The 21,314-nt window shown below is 39.5% G+C and overlaps 1 protein-coding gene and 1 pseudogene across 15 annotated transcripts in view; one reads left to right on the forward strand and one right to left on the reverse strand.

Moving 5' to 3' along the window:
- Positions 1-21,314, reverse strand: part of RBM6 (RNA binding motif protein 6) — a 110,013-nt gene that overhangs the window by 25,152 nt on the left and 63,547 nt on the right. Inside the window, exon 1 of one of the 15 annotated variants that reach the window (XM_008529788.2) lies at positions 4,559-4,805. The exons of the other annotated variants lie outside the window; for them this stretch is intronic. Coding sequence (XP_008528010.1) covers positions 4,559-4,561 — 3 coding nt within the window. The 5' untranslated portion in view covers positions 4,562-4,805. Of the gene's footprint in view, positions 1-4,558; positions 4,806-21,314 lie in introns of those variants that run through there. 15 annotated transcript variants of the gene reach the window in all.
- LOC103557337 (iron-sulfur cluster assembly enzyme ISCU pseudogene) lies at positions 14,331-14,999 on the forward strand (annotated as a pseudogene).

A 21,314-nucleotide genomic window follows, 5' to 3' on the forward strand; every position in this document is an offset into this window, starting at 1 on the left:
AGCACACTCTGGGTCTGAGGGCTGCTGAACTCAATATCCATATTTCCATTTCCCTTTTTTGCTGCTGCTTTTGGAAACTCCATAACTCCATTCTGTGACTGTCAACCTGTGAAAAGGACTTGGGTTAGAGAACTGAGACTCTACCATATGCTCCAGCTGGCTCATAACCAAGCCCAAGGATTCTTAAGGTACTAGGGAGATACAAGAGAAAACGGAGAGGAAAGAACATTTCTAGCCAGCAGCTTTGCATCTTTATTTAAGATCTCCAACACAAACACAGTCACAGTTTAACCCTGTATTGAGAATACGGTTGCTGTGTGACATAACAGATCATCCCATTAAAGCATGGAGAGAGAGAGACAGATATGATCAAAAGGCAAGAAGAAAGTATGTGAGCCTTGTAAACACAACTCACACTGAAAAATCAGCAACCTCTCTTCGTAGATTTGTGCTTCTTCTAAACACAGATGGGAGAATCAGGTTACTGGTGGCTGAGAACTGGTACTGTTTATCAGAGATAGTAATCTTTATTCACAAAGCAATTACAGTTTACAAAGGCATCCTTTACAGATGTCATCTTGCTCAATTCTAACAAGTAGGGCATATATAAAACCTATTTCCACATGGGAAAGTATGGCTGAGATACAGGGAGCAGCCTGCTCACGATTACAGAGTTAGTTAGCAACACATACGGGACTAAAAGTCAGGTATTCTCTCACCATATTGCTTTTCTTCGTTTTTATATTTCCAGAGAGTCAGCTAACACATAATACTTGCCACACCAAAAAGGTGGCTTCTGATGAAAAGATGCACAAGGTAAAGTCTACAGAAATTCAGAGGCAATGGACCCACAGAGGGAGTTTTTAGAGATACTGCTGTAAAGATGCTGCTTCTTAATAGCATTGCCAATCCCCCAAACTGGCCTGCTTAGGTGCTCTTTATGTTCTTAAAGCACCTACAATTACTTTAGACGCTAAGCCTAAGACAAAGAGGGCTGCTAGTAAGTAGCTGTTACCAGGAGTTTCAACAACCATGACAATCAAATGTACCTGCAGAAAGAGTGAAGCAAGAGGAACAACATAACAGGTTTGAAACAGATGTATGTCATTCCTCTTAATATAAAAAGGTAGTTTTTGCAGAAATCTTTTGCAAAGCAGCCAGGCTCATTCTTTCTGGTTGCAAGGATATGTTATAGTCCAAACATTTTGTAAAACTCAGTACTCCCAAAGGCCAAAACCAAAATGAGACAGGGAGAGGAAGGAGAGAGGGAAGGAGAGGCCAGAAATCCTGAGGGAAGCACACAAAATGCTCTGTGACAACTCTATAGCTCTGTCCACTGATCTTGTACCCTCTGCTTAACTGGCTTTTCACCTGACAGGATCTGAGTTGCCCTCTGAGCAGCCAGCAGATGAGGCACTAATGGGATCTCCATTGGAAACAGAATCCTACTTCAGGGTCCAATTTAAGGTTGAGGGGCAAAGAGACACTGCCCTCTCAGCTGCTACTTATCTTGAGATATGTTTTCTCATCCAGATGAAAGAACAACAAAAACATTTTTTAAAATGTTCCTTAATAAGATTTTTCACTACCTGACCAGTTTGTCTTTTCCTAAGAGGATACAACCAGCCATCTTGCTAAAACTGTATTTGTGCTCTTTGAAGCAATATGGCTGGCCTGTGTTTTACTGAGCCCCACCTACCAGGCTCAGAGCTGGCAAAGTCAGAGTCTCAAGATAAACTCTATTCAGGAACACAACACACTCTAGACCAGGCCCTGGTGTACAGCAACTTGCTTATTTTAAAGGCATCTGTTGCTGAGAATACATTCCACCTACTTTACCACCATTCCCTGCCAGTCTTTTGTGTGTTTTAAAGTAAGAGCCCAGTTCCTCTAGAAAACGCCTCTTGTCATTATGAAAGAAAATCAGTGATCTGAAGTCTTGGAGATAATTTCATTAACTTCGATCCAGGAAGACTCTGATTCTAACAGTCATTTGAGTCAAAAATAAGTAAACAAATAAATAAATGAGTAAGCAAATAATAATTAAAATAGCCAAAAGTCTTTTCTCTCTATCACAGGGACTGAGACTGCCAGGTAAATGGGGCACTCAGCAAATTCCTTTACCACAAACATCTGACTATAAAGAAATGATTTATAAGCTCTAGCTATTAGTACTTAGAAAAACTGAACAAATGTGAACCACTAAAATGCAAATATTTTTGAAACTTTCAGTTTTTATAATTTCGTGTGTTTTAGAGCAATGTTTCATCCAATGTTTATAAGGACCTCAGTCTAGTTAAGATTTCTCTGGTTAATCAATAATTTATTTCCAAACAGATATGACTTAATTCTTAGTGTAAAGAGCAGATTATGTTTGAACATATTTTATTGATAATCATCAGAATTCCCTTCAGAATTCAGGTTTCTAAACTTCCATTTTATTTTTATCTCATTTCTCAGTTGGTTTTGATCACATCATAGTGAAACAAAAGTACTCAAAAAGTAGAATAGATACAAAAACAAGATACAGCTTGTTCTTTCCTAACAATTTTCTCAGACAACCCTAAAATAATTGAGGCATGCAGGGCAGAGGTTTCTCACTCCAGATAAGAGAGACTCTCTCCTATGGCAATTAGGGCCATTTTTTCCCCAAACAGTTGAAAGGCAGCTCTATTTTCATATTCTGAAATGACTGTTGTTCTACATCCCCTGGCTCTTTTCTTCTGGAAAAAGTGGACCTTAAGTTCAAAATACACGCATGCTTCATTGTCTAGATCTCTAAATTGAGTTGCTGTAGGGGAAGAAAAAGGGAGTTTCTGAAATCAATGTGGAAAATGTAAAGCTCCTTATTTCCCTTTGTTTATTGAATAACATAATCAAACTATTTCTCTCTCATTTCTTGTTTTTACAGAGCTGATGTCAGGTGGTGGCAGGAACAGCCAAGAGAGCAGAGGAGGCCCACAAGTTCTAAGACACTGCATAGGCCATACTGCTGAGCCCACCACAAAGGCTGCATAGTGTCCCCCAGGAATCCCCCAAAGAACCAGCAGCTATTTTTCCCGCATCACCATTGAAAAGAGATGATTTCCACCAGCTCTTTATCTACTGCCTCCCGCCCAAGAATGTTAGCTCTCTTGAAGGCTGTCTCTATTAGCATCTCTGGCTTCACTGTCCTTGCTCAGACATTTCAGAGAACCCTGCTGACACTGCTTCTGCAGAAAGTGCCCTGAAAAGCTGAATAACATAGGGAGCCGCCAGACTTCTGAACACACACTGCTCAACCACCATATTAGGAGGTAACCGCTCACTATTCTTTTTTTCTTAGGCAAAAAGCTATAGACCCAATGCCACTCTGACAGAAGCTACAAAAGACTAAGAATGGAATCTTCGAGTCAGAAAAGGTCCATTGGGACAGGAGGTTAGGTCCCTAATCCTTTTAGGTCTACTCATTCTCACATGCAAACAGCACAGAATTATCAAACTTCAGCCCCAAATAAAAAGGAGGAGGTAGCTTTCACATTTAAGACATGTTCAAGTTAAATTAGTCAATACTGAGGAAGCAATATTTGCTGAGTTACAATATCATGGCTGCTATTGCGGCAGATACATATAGAGAATGAAGGAATAATCTCTGCACAGGGCAGAAATCTCTGGTAATCCAGGAATTGGGGAGAAGACAAAGCCAAGAGGTCTCCAAGGACGCCTCAGCTGGAGTTACAAAGGCACAGCCCACAGCCATCAAGAAATCCTCCTGATCAGACGTGTATGCCCTCAAAATCTATCACAGACTTTAACACTTGGATTCCTTTAAACACCCTTGGACCTAAGATACAACATTCAGTGTATTAAAATGCACCCCTTATATTTGTTTGAAGGCTATCAAAATAACCAAGATAAATAATCATATAATTGAAAATTTCTCCTCTTTATAAGAAAAACTGGGGGAAAAAAACCATTAGAAAAGGAAGAGCCTTAAGCAGTATTAGGAAGTATCTTAAGGTTTCTACTATACAGACTAGACTGCATCTCTAGATATTCTAGGATCGTCCCAACTTCGTGTTCTGTCCTGTTGAAAGACTGTGTCAGGCAGTATAAACCAAACTGAGGTTGAGGAAGATGGTCAACATTAAAACACAGAACTGATTCCTCTCCAAAAGATTTCAAATCAATGTACTGAGACTATTTCTTCTTGAGGGAAGATGTCTAGAGTTTTATAGATTAAAAAATATCTTTACCCTTTTCCTACCAACTCTTCATCCCCTGAAATCATTAGCCAGAATATGATATGCATTCTTTGTTCAAGAACAAATATTTTCTCACACCTGACGAGGCATTGGGGTTTCAGCAGTGAACAAAACCTAGCAATGCATTTATGGAGCTTATGTTTTAAAGCATGAGGACGATAAACAAGTACACTTTTAAACAAATAGAAGCATATATCTCTATCTGAAATTCTTATCAGAAGTACAGAATGGAAAGAGTTAATACTGTGAGAAGTGAAGAGAGAAAAAGAGAGAGAGAATGTTTATGCTAAGAGGTCAATTTACTGACAGTTTACCATGTATAAAATGTACTGTGAGGGGCCGGCCTGGTAGCGCAGTGGTTGGGTGTGCACATTCTGCTTTGACAGCCCGGGGTTCGCCAGTTCGGATCCCAGGTGTGGACATGGTGCTGCTCATCAAGCCATGCGGTGGTAGGCGTCCCACATATAAAGTAGAGGAAGATGGGCATGGATGTTAGCTCAGGGCCAGTCTTCCTCAGCAAAAAAGAGGAGGATTGGTGGTGGATGTTAGCTCAAGGCTAATCTTCCTCAAAAAAAAAAAAAAAAAAGTACTGTGAGCTGCACATACAATGGGGAAAGCTGGATGTGACTCAGAGAGCAGAAAATGATAAAACATACTTAAGAAAAGTGAGAAAGCCTAGAAAAAAATAAGATCAAGATATATTCTTATTCTTGCTAAGACAGGCCTGGCAGAAATGCTGGTGCTTTCAGATAGGAGGCATTCTACTTCTGTTTTCTAGGAATCTTCTATGTTTATACAAAATAAGATTTAGAACAACTCATGTAGAAAAACTACAGTCCAAAGCTGCTCAGGTAAAAAATGGTCTTTACCATACTGTAACTTCTTTAGCTTCTGAATCTACTGATTTTGTATTCAAACTTTAGACACTGACACCAATGCTGGTCTATTCTATAGTATATGCTTTAGCTACTAGTCATCAGTCTATGTGTCATTTTATATTTTTTTTACTTTTTTTTCCCTGCTTTTTCTCCCCAAATCCCCCCAGTACATAGTCGTATATTTTTAGTTGTGGGTCCTTCTAGTTGTGGCATGTGGGATGCCACCACAGCATGGCCTGATGAGCCGGTGCCATGTCCGCGCCCAGGATCCGAACCAGCGAACCCTGGGCCGCTGAAGCGGAGTGTGTGTACTTAACCACTTGGCCACGGGGCTGGCCCCCATGTGTCATTTTAAAGAATACAAGAACAGAAGTGTACATATTTTTTATTATATTTTATTACTATTTAGTATATTTTTATTATTATAGGGATAGTTAAGGTTTGGAGAAACAAGTTCTGTGACCTGAAAGAATTAGAAATCTGGTTCTCAATCTGAAAAAGTAAGGGACTCTGAGCAGTCTCCCAATGCCTATTTGCTTCCCTTTCCTTGGAAGCAAATCCTTGATTTTTAACTGGACATATGGCTGCCTGGAGTAAAGAGGTCTCCCAGCTCTCCTTGCAGTTAAGTGCAGTCATGATTAAATTCTAATTAACTGGACATAAGCAGAAACAGTGCTTGCAAAGTCCCGGAGGTTCTTAAAGGGAGGGATCATGTCCATTTGCATCCCTTCTTCTTTCCCACTGGTCAGCAAGTCAAAGTGATGGGTGACACTCAAGCAGTCATTGTAGACAATAAGGTAGAAGTCACATGTTGAGGATGATAGGGCTACACGACTGAAGGAGCCTGGGTTCCTGCTGATCATGGAACCATCATAAGAAAGCCTGGATAGCTTAGACTTCAGTTACATTAGACAGAAATAAATAAATAAACTCATTTAAGCTACAGTTATTTTTAGCGTTCTGTCACTCACAGCCAAATCTAATCCTAACTGATATAGATACTTTTGGAAATTATTGGTGATAGGCAGAGTAGGTATTTTGCTCAAAAGACAAAGACTATGAAAAAAACAGAAAGCTGTAGAATAAACCAGTTAAGTAGTGGAACAAAAGGTATAAAAGAATGACAATGAAACAAACTTCATGTTTTTTCTGCCAAGCTCCAGTCCTGTGTCTTAATGGTTACCTAAAAGTCCTGCTGTCACCTCACATTCAACATATCTGAAACAGTCATCTTCATTTCTCCCTCTCAAATGCCTTCCCTCTCCACATGCTTTATTTCTGTTCAAGGTACTACTGTTCTTCTAACCTCTGAGTGGCGTTTGAATCTGCCCTCTTTTTTTGCCCCTCTGTCCAATATCCAGTGTTATCAAACCCTAGAAGTTCTTTGTTCAAACTCTCTTTCAAACTTTTTCCCTTACATATCTACTCCCAGGATCCCAGTGCAAGCCATCGTCTCCTCACATCTCAACTACTGCTTTAGATCCGAAGGAACTTTTTCCTCTGTAGTTTCTCCCCTCCAGCCAAGTCTGTATACTACCATAAGAAGAGATTCCCTATAGTGTCATTTTGATTTTGTTTCATTCTTGTGCCTCTCCCATATCTTCAAATTAAAAAGTAAATGCAAGGCCCCTGACAACCTGCCTGAACTACCCTGCACTTTCCAAGTTATTCCTTTCACTATTTCCCAGAGTCTGAGGACAAGAATCAGACAGGAATTTGGAAGCCAGAACAAACAAGATGTGGTTACCTCTGTCAGAAAAGAAGTAGTATATTACTATTCACTATCAAAGATTATAGAGTAGAAACCTAGTAGAAGTACCAGGATCTGGCAAATGAAGAGGTTCTCAGGTTGAGGGGACAAGAGCCTTCTACATTATGCAGAAACTAAAAAGATTGCTAAGGGCTTATAAAGAAGGAATACAGAGTCAGAAACCACTTTATTCCACATTAATCCAGTTAACAAATATTTATCTAGCACATCTTATGTTCCTAGGTACAGCACTAAACCATTTTGGCAGTGAAGGAAACAAAGAAGTGGGGAAAAAAAGAAAATAAATAGTCCCTGCCCTCATGAATTTTTCAATCTAGAGACGGCTAATCATATCTGGTGACATTTGCTTTTTGTACATAGATCTTCACCAGTCACTACTCAGGCACTTTGTCTAGTCTAACTATTTACTCCTTTATTCCATATTTCTCAGGGCTCCAGTACTATCCTGAAACAACTTAAGCCTGACGATGGACAGCCTCCTTCATCCTAAGCACTCAGAAAAGCCATGAGAAGCATTTTCCTAGGGAAGGTGCCCAAACGAACATTCTCTGACCTTAAAGAGGTCCAGCTGAGCTCGGAAACCCGCTAGGAACAAATGCAAACATGCCTCTGAGCTGGCACTTCTCCAGTTTGTAGGGAACCTAATATATCCTGCATCGCTCTGGATTCACAGTACATAGGAGTCAGGTCAAAGAAAATAAAAGACCTTGGGGCCAGCCTCGTGGCTGGGTGGTTAAGTTCGCGGGCTCCGCTTCTGTGGCCCAGGGTTTCACAGGTTCGGATCCTGGGCGCGGACATGGCACCACTCATCAGGCTATGCTGCGGCAGCATGTCCCACATGCCACAACTAGAAGGACCCACAACTAAATAATATACAACTATGTACTGGGTAGATTTGGTGGGAAAGCAGAAAAAAAACCCCCAACAAGATTGGCAACAGTTGTTAGCTCAGGTGCCAATCTTTAAAAAAAGAAAAGAAAAGAAATGACCTTTACCCTATACCTTCAAACTAAAATACCTCAGGAACTAGACAACATGAGCATTATCAGATGCATAGGCAGAAACAATAAACGTGCCATTTAATCGTTGACTCTGAGCAGGAGAACCTATTAAGAAATGGAAAGAAGAAAATGAGCTGTTCAAGTGTCAAATGCCAACCCTTGATACTCTCAAAACACAAACAACAAAGACTGATCCACGTCCAAGACAGCAAATGTCCCGAGACACCTGACAAAAAAAACCCCACAGCCCACGGGAGAATTGAAAATTGCAATGTGAATGTCCAGGGCTTCCGTAATAGGACTGAAACCTGACCATTAGAACTGTGAGTGTTCCATGTTTTCAACACCACAGTACAGGTAGGCTATCCACTGGAGAAAGCTCCTGAAAAAAACTGAAAGATTTGGTATTTCCACTCCTAGATATATACCTAAGAGAACTGAAAACATATGTCCACATAAAAATTTGTACATGAATGTTCACAGTAGCATTATTCATAGTAGCCCAAAGTGGAAACAACCCAAATGTCCACCAACTAATGAACAGATAAAGAAAATGTATTATACCTATACAGTGGAATATTATTCAATCATAAAAAGGAATGAAGTGCTGATTCATACTACAACATGAATTTTGAAAACATTATGCTAAGTGAAAGAAGCTAGTCACGCAAAAGCATATGACCCTATTTATATGAAACATCTCAGACAGGCAAATCTATGGAGACAGAAAGCAGATTAGTGGACGTCTAGAGCGTGGGGTGAGGAAGAATGGAGGGAAAGGAAGAATGATTGCTAACGGGTACAGGGTTTCTTTTTGGGGTGATAAAACTATTCAGGAATTACAGGACTGGCCCAGTGGCATAATGGTTAAGTTCGCGTGCTCCACTTCGGCAGCCTGGGGTTCATAGGTTTGGATCCTGGGAGCGGACCTACACACCGTTCATCAAGCCATGCTGTGGTGGCATCCTACATACAAAATACAGGAAAATTGGCACAGATATTAGCTCAGGCCCAATCTTCCTCAAGCAAAGGGGAAGACTCATGATAGATGTTAGCTCAGGGCCAATCTTCCTCACCAAAAAAAAAAAAAAAAAAAAAAAGTTCAGGAATTAGATGTGGTAATAGTCACACAACCTTGTGAATATACTAAAAACCACTGAATTGTACATTTTAAACGGGTGAATTTTATGCTATGTGACATACCTCAATTAAAACAAACAAAACAAAAAAAGCTTTCAGGGCTGCAAGACTATTGCCAAAACAAAGATATTCAAGAATTTCCTTCCTTCCTCTGCTATACCCTAGGCCACTTGACCTGTCCTCACCCTATCACCTCTCAGTGAGCACTCTGCCTCCAACCTTTTCCCTTCTAACCATGCACACCACTGCCAACACTCATTCTCCTTATCACACCCAAAATGCTGTCCAAAGCTCTGGTTCCCAGTGACCACACATAACTGAAAATTAGAGGACTCTAACTAGAAGGGAATATCCATTTCCCCAACAAAAATATGGCTGAAAAGCAATTTCACTGACCTTGAATGAACAAAATTTTAGGGATGTAAATGAGACAGTCAAATGCCTACTAGCAATTTATTAATTTAATTAGTCTTATACGCTTAAATTATAAAATAAAATAACATGGTCTTAATTACTACTGTACCTCCAATACCTGCACACTGGCAGACATATAAACATAGTACCAGCATCAATAGCCTCGAATGACTGTTTCTAGGCAGCAATCAATGAAAGTATAAACTACTAGGTGACAGATTGAAGATACACACAAAACCCAACAAGTCTACTCATGGGTATATATTAACAGGAATGAGTATGCCTATTCTGCAAGAGAAATAACAACTTTGAAACAGCCCGAAATGAAAAAAAAACTATAAGTCCTTTAACAGTAGAACTAATGAATAAATTGTGATATATGCTTATATTGAAAAACTGTATAACAAAGAAAATTAACACATCTCAGTTCTACAAAAGATGAATTTCAAAAATAACACCAAGTATAAAAGTCGGACAGAAGAATACATCCTGTGTGATTCCATTTACATAAGACTCAAAAGCAAGTCAAAGGACTCTAGTCTACAAACTTAGGACAGCAACTACCTCTGGAAAGGGTGAAAAGGATAATGACCAGGAGACGGAAGAGAGGCTTCTGCATATGGAGCAGCACATTCTGTTTACTGACCTGGGTGATAGTTACATAGACGCTATGGACAGAATGTTGTGTCCCCCAAATTCATACGTTGAAGCTCTAATCCCCAAGGTGATGCTATTTGGAGGGGGGGAACCTTTGGGAGGTAATTAGGTTATGAAGGTGGAGCCATCAGGAATGAGATTAGTACTCTTAGAAGAACAGAAAAGAGAGAGATGACCTCTCTCTCTACCATGTGAGGATATAGCAAGAAGGCAGCTGTTGGCAAACCAGGAAAAAGGCCCTCACAGGGAACCAAACTGGTTAGCACCTTGATCTTGGACTTTCCAGCCTCTAGAACTGTGAGAAATAAATTTCTACTGTTTAAGCCACCCAATCTATGATATTTTGTTATAGCAGCCCCAAAGGACTAAGACAACAGGTATATTCAATTTGTGATAATTCACTGTACATGCTGCATTTCCACCACCAACAGAGCCATTTTAGGTCATCCAGCAATTTTCTAAAGCACATCATTTAAATCGTCATCAAAGGTGTTTAAGATATACCACATTTTGACTCTGTGAATAATGTCATTGTGGGGAAGTTTATCCTAAGCCACAAGTACCTTTTGGCATAAAATTACAATAGTCAATTCTTTTATTGGTCCTTTAAGTGACTCTGAATACTTATTTTATTTGTGAGATTATAACCCCAGAACAATCACTGAAATTCTGTTAAATTTATTTGCCTCCTTAAAAAAAAAACCCCTAACAAACAGATTCTATTAGGCGACCATCCAAAACTAACATGGACTTGGGTCAGTAACTAATATATCTTCCTTAAATAATATTTTGTGACTCAAAAGAAGTAAACGACAAAATAGCCCAGAAGAACAAAGACCTTAAAAAAAAAAAATTCTCTCTTTTCTAAGGGATAAATTTTTAGGAAACCTGACCTCATATTCAAGGTAATCATTTATTTTCAACATTTCAAAAAGTCTAATAGATATCTCATATGTATTTACCTTAAGACTAGACTGGGTAATTAAGATATACTGTTTTTTTCACTTGTAGCTGAATATACATCAAGAACCAACAATTCACAAAAGAAATAAAACTAACTAGTAATCAAACATAAAAATGTTCTATCTCACCAATAACCTAAGACAGGAAAATTAAATCATCCTCTTCTTTGCTACACTGGCAACACTTTTTTTTAAACTTGTGAAATATTTCAAACCACGCAGAAAATTAGAGAATACAGTAACAAACATCCATGTGCCAATACTCAGTTCAGGTATTTTGCTATTAACACTTGGCATTAGTTAGGATGCTGGGAATACAGGTACTCTCAAACACCACTAGTAAAAGAATAAATCAGGAAATTTCTGGATGGCAATTTGACTACATTTATGAAGTCATAAAATATACTTAACTCTTAATCTGGCAAGTCTACCTGGAAGAATTAACTAAAGAAGAAATTAAAGATGTGTGACTATTTAGCTACAAGGATATTCACCACAGCATTGTATAATAAAGAAATAACCTCAAAATGTCAAGTGAAGAACTAGTTAAATCTTGTTAATCTATATTATGAAGCATTACAAAGCCATTAAAAGTGATGTGATAAAAATGTATTATTTAAAGACCAAGTATGCCCACAATATTTGTGGGGTTTTTGTTTTGTTTTGTTAAAGATTTTATTTTTCCTTTTTCTCCCCAAACCCCTCAGTACAAACTTGTGTATTTTTAGTTGTGGGTCCTTCTAGTTGTGGCATGTGGGATGCCACCTCAGCGTGGCTTGATGAGTGGTGCCATGCCCGCGCCCAGGATCTGAACAGGCTAAACCCTGGGCCGCTGAAGCGGAGCACATGAACTTAACCACTCGGCCACGGGCCGGCCCCATGTCCACAATATTTGAAGTGAAAAGGTTATAAAATCATGTGTACAAGATTATCTTACTTTATAAAGGTAGAGATTATAGACGATATGCGCAACAAAAAATCTGGAAGGGCACGCATCAAAATATTAGTAAAATAATCAATATTTATAAAATATTTCACCCAACCAGAGAAGAATACACATTCTGCTCAAGTGCACATGGGATATTCACTAACATAGATAACACTCTGGGCCATAAACCACAACTTAACAAATTTAAAAGAACAGAAATTACAAAAAGTATTCTCTCAGACAACAAGAGAATTCAACCAAGAGTTAGTAACAGAAAGAGAGGTATAAAATCCCCAAATACAGTACTTGGAGATTAAGCATTTCTAAACAACACATGGGTCAAAGAAGAAATCACTCGAGAAATTTTTTTTTTCTTAAAGATTTTATTTTCCTTCTTCTCCCCAAAGCCCCCCAATACACAGTCGTATGTTTTAGTTGTGGGTCCTTCTATTTGTGGCATGTGGGACACCACCCCACCATGGCTTGATGAGCGGTGCTAGATCCGCGCCCAGGATCTGAACTGGCGAAACCCTGGGCCACCAAAGCAGAGTATGTGAACTTAACCACTCAGCCATGGGGCTGATCCCAAAAGAAATTTTTTAAAAATTTGAACTAAATGAAACTGAAAACACAACTTACAAAATTTGTGGGATGTAGCAAAGCAGTGTTAGAGGGTAATTTATAGCACCAAATGCACATAACAGAAAAAAATGAAGATCTAAAATCAATAATCTAAGCTCCCACCTCAAGAAACTAGAAAAAGAAGAGCAAATTAAATCCAAAGTAAGCAGAAAAAGAGATTATAAAAATTAAAGCAGGAATCGATGAAATAGATCAGGAAATCAATAAAGAAAAATCAGAGAAACCAAAAGCTGGTTCTTTGAAATGATCAATAAAATTGACAAATACCTAATCTGGCTAAGAAAATATAAATTATTAATATCAAAAAATGACACCTGGGGGGTTGGCCCAGTGGCACAGCAGTTAAGTGAGGGCATTCCGCTTCGGCGGCCCAGGGTTCGCTGGTTCAGATCCCAGGTGTGGACATGGCACCACTTGGCAAGCCATACTGTGGTAGGCGTCCCACATATAAAGTAGAGGAAGATGGGCACAGATGTGAGCTCAGGGCCAGTCTTCCTCAGCAAAACGAGGAGGATTGGCAGCAGATGTTAGCTCAGGGCTAATCTTCCTCAAAAAAAAAAAAAAAAAAAAAAGACTCCTGGAAGATAATATAGCCAGTACTCTCTTTGACATCAAACTTAAAAGGATCTTTTCAAATACCATGTCTACTTGGACAAGGGAAACAAAAGAAAAAATAAATAACTGGGACTTCATCAGACTAAAGAGCTTCTGCAAGGCAAAAGAAACTAGGATCAAAACAAAAACGCAACCCACCAATTGGGAGAAAATATTTGCAAATCATATATCTGACAAGGGGTTAATCTCCATAATATATAAGGAACTCATACAGCTGAAAACAAAAAAACAAACATCCTGATCAAAAAATGGGCAGAGGATATGAACAGACATTTTCCCAAAGAAGATATACAGATGGCAAAGAAGCACATGAAAGATGTTCAACATCACTAATCAACAGGGAAATGCAAATCAAAACTACAATGAGCTATCACCTAATACCCGTTAAAGTGGCTATCATGGCTAAGACTAAAAACAACAAATGTTGGAGAGCGTGTGGGCAAAAGGGAACCCTTATACACTGCGGGTGGTAAGGCAAACTGGTGCAGCCACTATGCAAAACAACATGGAGATTCCTCAAAAAACTAAAAATAGAAGTACCATATGACCCAGCTATCCCACTACTGGGTATCTACCCAAACAACTTGAAATCAACAATCCAACTTGAAAACAACTTGAAAGTAACATATGTCCCCCTATGTTCACTGCAGCACTATTCACAATAGCCAAGACATGGAAGCAATCCAACTGTCCATTGACTAATGATTGGATAAAGAAGATGTGGTGTGTATGTGTGTACGTGCACACACACACACACACACACAATGCAATACTATTCAGCCATAAAAAAGGACAAAATCATCCCATTTCAAAAATATGGATGGACCTGGAGGGTATTATACTAAGCGAAATAAGCCAGACTGAGAAAGACAAACACCATATGATTTCACTCCTATGTGGAATATAAACAAACACATGGACAAAGAAAACAGTTCAGTGGTTACCAGGGGAAGGGGTTGGGGGTGGGCACAGGGTGTGAAGGGGAGCATGTATATGCCAACAGACAAGAAATAATGTACAAGTGAAATTTCACAATGATGTAAACTACTATGAACTCATTAAACAGGGGAGGCGCAAGATGGTCGCGGCTGGAGCGGGCCGTCTGAGGCAGCGGCACCGGCCCTGCTGCTGCGGTGCCTGCCCCTGCCCGCCTGGGAGCTGTCAGCTCTGGCCGGGCTCTATCACAAGAAGGTTGTTGACCATTATGAAAATCCTAGAAATGTAGGGTCCCTTGACAAGACATCTAAAAATGTTGGAACTGGATTAGTGGGGGCTCCAGCATGTGGCGATGTGATGAAACTACAGATTCAAGTGGACGAAAAGGGGAAGATGGTGGACGCCCGGTTTAAAACGTTTGGCTGTGGTTCTGCCATTGCCCCCAGCTCGTTAGCCACCGAGTGGGTCAAAGGGAAGACGGTGTAGGAAGCCTTGACCATCAAAAACACAGACATCGCCAAGGAACTCTGCCTTCCTCCTGTGAAACTGCACTGCTCCATGCTGGCTGAAGATGCAATCAAGACCACCCTTGCTGATTACAAGCTGAAACAAGAACCCAAGAAAGGCGAGGCGGAGAGGAAATGAGCCCTCGGCGCAGCCTCCGGTGAGTCGTGTCGGCTGTCTGCGCAGCCCGGGCAGCCTCCGTGGCTGTTCAGAAGGCCCCGCACTACAACAGACAGCTGTGAGATACGCACAGCATTTGCGTTCACGTTGTGGCTCTGATGCAAGCGAAATACAGAGTTTAATTGTTCCAGATCCTGTGGTTTCTTTCAGCCCACTCTTATAGCCTTAACCCAGTTTATGTATATTTTAAATTGTGTATATGGCCTCAAAACTGGAATCAACAATGAAGTCTGAAGTTTTGCTAGTCCACGAAGTGCACAGATATCTATTTTACCTGAATCTATTTTGGGGAAGATTATCAAGAGAATGCCTTGGTATGATTATTTGATAGAATAATAGAGTATTGTACATAAGACTGATCTGCATATATACAGTAAATACAAGAATACAAGACAAAAAAATGAAATAGGGGCCATCACTACTGATTTCATGGACATTAAAAGGATAATAAAGGAATATTATGAACAATTCTATACCCACAAATTTGATAACCTAGATGAAAAGGATCAATTCTTAGAAAAATACAATCTGCCAAAACTCATACAAGAAGAAAAAGATAATCTGGATAGGTCTATATCCATTAAAGAAATTGAATCAGTAATTAATAATCTTCCAAAACTCAAAGTACTGGGCCCAGATGGGTTCACTGATGAATCCTACCAAACATTTAAGGAAGAAATTATACGAACTCCTAACTCGTTCTATGAGACAGGCACCACTCTAACACCAAAGCAAGTCAAAGGCATAATAAGAAGATAACTACAGACCAATATCTCCCATGAATGCAGAAGTAAAAATCCTCAACAAAATATTAGTAAATCAAATTCAACAACATACAAAAAGAATTATACACCATAACTAACTGGGATTTATTCCAGGTATATAGTTGAACCAGGCTGGTTAAACTTTCAAAAATCAATTAATGTAATCCATTGCATCAACAAGCTAAAGAAGAAAAAAAATCAGATGAACATATCAATAGATGCAGAAAAAGCATTTGACAAAACCCAATACCTCTTCATGATGAAAACTCAGCAAACTAGGGAACCTGCCCAACTTGTTAAAGAACATGGGGGCGGGGGGGGGGGGGCAAGACACACACAGAGACCTATAACTTGGCTAATAAACATACGAAAAGATGAAAGATGCTCCGCATTCATGTTATCAGGGAAGTGCGAATTAAAACAAAGAAATACTACTACATACCTATTAAAACAGACAAAATTCCAAACATTGACAACAAATGCTGGTGAGGATGTGGAGGAACAGGACTTCTCATTTATTGCTGGTTGGAATGCAAAATGCTACAGCTACTTTGGAAGACAGTTTGGCAGTTTCTTACAAAATTAAACATGCTCTTACCATGTGATCCACCAATCACGTTCCTTGGTATTTACCCAAAGGAGTTGAAAACTTACATCCACATAAAAACCTGCACGTGGATACCTGTAGCACCTTTATTCTTAATTGTCAAAACTTGGAAGCAACCAAGATGTTCTTCGGTAGGTGAATGTATAGGTTGTGGTTTATCCAGACAATGGAACATTATTCAGAGCTTAAGAAAAAAAGAAGAGCTATTGAGCCTTGAAAAGACATGGAAGGGGGCTGGCCCCATGGCCGAGTGGTTAAGTTTGCGCACTCCGATGCGGGCAGCCCAGTGTTTCGTTGGTTTGAATCCTGGGCGCGGACATGGCACTGCTCATCAAACCACGCTGAGGCAGCGTTCCACATGCCACAACTAGAAGGCCCCACAACAAAGAATATACACCTATGTATCGGGGGCTTTGGGGAGAAAAAGGAAAAAAATTAAAAAAAAAAAAAAAGACATGGAGGAACCTTAAATGCATATTACTATGTGAAAGAAGCCAATCTAAAAAGGCTATATATTGTATGATTCCAACTACATGACATTCTGGAAAAAACTATATAGACATTAAAATAATCAGCAGTTGCCAGGGGTTTAGGGGAAGGAAAGGATGAATACGTGGAGCACAGAGAGCTTTTAGGGCAGTGAAACTACTCTGTATGATACTATAATGGTGGATATATGTAATTATAAATTTGTCCAAACCCAGAAAACTATGCAACACCAAGAGTCAATCCTCACAAAAACTATGGACTTTGGTTGGTAATGATGTATCAATGTTGTTTCATTGACTGTAACAAATCTATCACACCGGTGCAGGACAGAAAGGCTGCGAGTCGCGTGGTGGTGGAGGTGGGGTAGGTATATGGAAACTCTCTATACTTTCTGCTCAATTTTTTTTGTGAACCTAAAACTGCTCTAAAAAACAAAGTCTATTTAAAAGGAGAGGAAAAAATTCCATTAATTAAAAAAATAATAAGAGCAGTACAGAGATTACTGAAGATGTTAACTCTTTTTCTTTTAACTTGTGTTTTCCACTTTTTTCTATAGTAGAATGAGCAACAATCGCACTGAGAAGTGGGCAGGGTGGTGAAGAACCAACCTAAGTAACTTTGGAAAACAGTATTATGACTATACACTCTCAGGCTAAAGACAAAAAGAACTGTCCCCAAATACTGTACTCTAGTTATTTACAGGCATATGAATTAAAAATTCTGAAATTACTTATGTATATCCTAGGATTGAGCAAATAAGCAAATATATTGTGGATAATGAGAGCTAAGATTTTCATAGTTAGCAAAAGGAATTACAAATAAGGAATGGGGTAAAGCTAGAATAAATTGTATTACTTTTTTTTTTTTAAAGATTTCATTTTTTCCTTTTTCTCCCCAAAGCCCCCCGATACATAGTTGTATATTCTTTGTTGTGGGTCCTTCTAATTGTGGCATGTGAGATGCTGCCTCAGCATGGTTTGATGAGCAGTGCCATGTCCGCGCCCAGGATTCGAACCAACGAAAACACTGGGCCGCCTGCAGCAGAGCACGCAAACTTAACCACTCGGCCATGGGGCTAGCCCCTCTTTTTTTTTTTTTTTTTGGAGGTAGATTAGCCCTGAACTAACATCTGCTGCCAATCTTTCTCTCTTTTTTTTTTTGGAAAGATTGGCACCTGAGCTAACAACTGTTGCCAATCTTTCCCCACCCCCCCCCCAAATCCCCTCGGTACATAGTTGTATATCTTTAGTTGTGGGTCCTCCTAGTTGTGACATGTGGGACGCCGCCTCAAGGTGGCCTGACGAGCAGTGCCATGTCCACCCCCAGGATCCGAACCGGTGAAACCCTGGGCCACCGAAGGCGGAGTGCACACACTTAACCATTTAGCCATGGGGCCAGCCTTCCAATCCTCCTCTTTTTGCTGAGGAAGACTGGCCCTGAGCTAACATCCGTGCCCATCTTCCTCTACTTTATATGTGGGACACCTGCCACAGCATGGCTTGCCAAGCAGTGCATAGGTCCGCACCAGGGATCCGAACTGGTGAACCCCAGGCTGCCAAAGCAGAAGGTGGGAACTTAACCGCTGCGCCACCAGGCTCGCCCCAGGCTAGAATAAACTCTGATACTGAATTGGAATTGGAGTTATTATCATGAAATCATGGTTTTTAATATATACACACAGACAGATAGGTACAGAAATGCATATGTGTGTATAAACCATATATTTTTAGTTCTGTTTACTGTGAGGGACTAAAAACAATGAACCTCAGCAGCAATGAGCATATCTAGTGCCCAGATCATGGTTTCTGAACACCATTCTCCAATTTAAAAAACCTGAGATCTTTGGAAAAATGGCTGATTCCAGAGCGGGGGCAGGGAAAACATAAGATGAACCTGGAATATCTTGAGGTGCCAGAAAGGAAGGAAGTGCTTAAAAAAAAAAAGATGAAGGCATGTTGACAGGATACAGTAGCTAATTTAAAGGCTTGCGATGGCTAAACCTAAGAAAATTTTAACAAAATAATAACAGTAATGAGTTATAACTCATAGGATAAATATCCATTAATCATTTCTGATACAAATAAATAACTAAATAAAATGGAGAAGGGATGGCTCTTCCTTATAGTAGAATTCTAACAAATGTGGAAGAAATGATGGAAATAGAAACTTACCATTAGACAAACCCCACAGTAACGACTGTTATACACAAGAATCATCAATGGATGCTATAATTATTAAGTGAAAAAAGTATGCTGAGAAACAGGATATTTATATAATCTCAAAGTATGTCCTGACAAGATACTTATTAACTATCATGAATCAATAAGTTAATTATACCTAAAATAGTAACTTTACAGTGGAGAAATTTGACAAACACCACCCTAACCAAGTGGTCTAAGTTAAAATCACTAGTAATGAAACAAAACCATGTGCCACCTGATGCTGTATCGGGAAAAACACCACATTGCTCCTGCGGTATTCTTGCCAAAAAATGCATAATCCGAATTTAATCACAAGGAAAAAGACAAACCCAAATTAAAAGATGTCCTACAAAATAACTGCCAGTACCCTTCAGAAGTGTCAAGGTCATGAAAGACAGAGAGACTGAGGAACTGTCACAGAGAAAAAAAGGAGATATGACAACTAAATACAACATGTGATCCTGGATTGCATCCTTTACCAGAAAAAGGACATTATGGGACAACTGGCAAAATCTCAAAATGTTCTCTAGATTTAATAGTATCATATCTATGTTAACTTCCTGATTTAGATGACTGTACTATGAAATGTAGGAGTGAAGAGTATTTGGTATTCTTTCTACTATTTTTGTAACCCTTTTAGAGTCTGAAATTATTCCAAAATGAAAAGTTCAAAAAATTAAAAGCTTTTAAACAGTCTTTCCCCAATAGAATGTGGGGAGATATGTGCATTTTATTCATTAGTAAATGTATACCACCTAACCCAGAGTCTTGCACATAGGAGTTGTTCAGTATTCACTATATTAGCAAAAGTTAAAATTAGTTGCTTCTAATATTTCCAGTGTGCTTCCAGACAGATCAATCAGTATTACATAGCAGAGTAGGTTCCATTTACAGCAAAGTGTTTTTTATATTAAGATAAAATGTATGCATCTTTGAGTTTAGTCTTTATCATCAGTTCAGCATGCTGGCCCCAGTTACATGGCTCTGTGAAACCTTCTTCTAAAATAAAGTCAAATGAAAAGATGATCCAAAGAGTCTTCAAATGTTTGATACACTATAACCAAGGGCTGTGAAAATCAGCACCCACATTTTAAATATTCCCTGGAAAATTATCTGACATGTGAAGTACAATCAGTTTAGAGAAATCTCAATTTGTTTGGTTTTTCCAGTCACTGCTACCAAATGTGTATAATATGCTGAGCCCCAGACCCCCCATATTTAGCAGGTATGTCTGCTGGATAACAGAATACCTTAGTCATATCTCAGGCTGATTCTAAAAATCACCTTTGGTTATTTAAAGAACTTATTCTGGTCAATATATCAAATAGGTCTCATTCTAAAGCTCCTACCCTAAGGGAACAGGCTAGGCTAAGCTGTTGCAGGGGTGTTTGCATCAAGCCAGCATGCCAGGAGAGCAGACAGTGAGGGCAGAGCACCCCCAGGATTGTGCAGGCAAAAGAAAGTGTCCCACCCCATGCCCGGCACTCCAGCACAGATAGAAGAGTAGCAGCTCTGAGTGAGTGAGCCATGGATTGCAGTGGGCTCAGAATACACAGCTCTTGACCCTACCTTGTAGTAGCAGGTGGAAGCTGCAACCAGATACTATCACTATATGGAGGAACAAACCCATGTTGTCAAACAGTATGAAAAACTATATTAAATCTCCAGACCAGAAGGAAAATGACAAGCACCCAGAAATCAGTGCTAAAGGCACAGAAATTTATAAACTAAATAACAAAGAATACAAAATAGCTATCATAGAAAAACTCAACGGGGGGCCAGCCCTGTGGCCGAGTGGTTAAGTCTGCATACTCTGCTTCGGCAGCCCAGGGTTTGGCTGATTTGGATCCTGGGCGTGAACATGGCACCGCTCATTGGGCCACGCTGAGGCGGCGTCCCACATGCCACAACTAGAAGGACCCACAACTAAAATATACAACTATGTACTGGGGGTATTTGGGGAGAAAAAGCAAAAAAAAAAAAAAACTCGAGTTACAATAAAATACAGATAGTTCAATGAAATCAGGAACTTCTTCACAAAAGAGATTGAAACTATAAAGAAAAACCAATCGGAAATGTTGGAGATGAAAAACACAATGGGTGAGATAAAGAAAACTCTAGACTCCCTGAATAATATTATGGAGGAGTGAATCAGCAGGACAGAAATATAGGAGGACAGAAATATAGAAATGCTTCAGATGGAGGAGAAAGAACTAAGACTAAACAGAAATGAAGAAATTCTCCTAGAAATATCCAATTCAATTAGGAGATACATGATAAGGATTACAGGTATTCCAGAGGGAGAAGAGGAGAAAGGAGTAGAAAGCTTGTTCAAAGAAGTAAGAGCTGAGAACTTCACTGGGGAAGGAGCTGGAAATATA

This window comes from Equus przewalskii, chromosome 15 (genome assembly GCF_037783145.1).
Source record: "Equus przewalskii isolate Varuska chromosome 15, EquPr2, whole genome shotgun sequence".
In the NCBI taxonomy this organism is placed as follows: domain Eukaryota; kingdom Metazoa; phylum Chordata; class Mammalia; order Perissodactyla; family Equidae; genus Equus; species Equus przewalskii.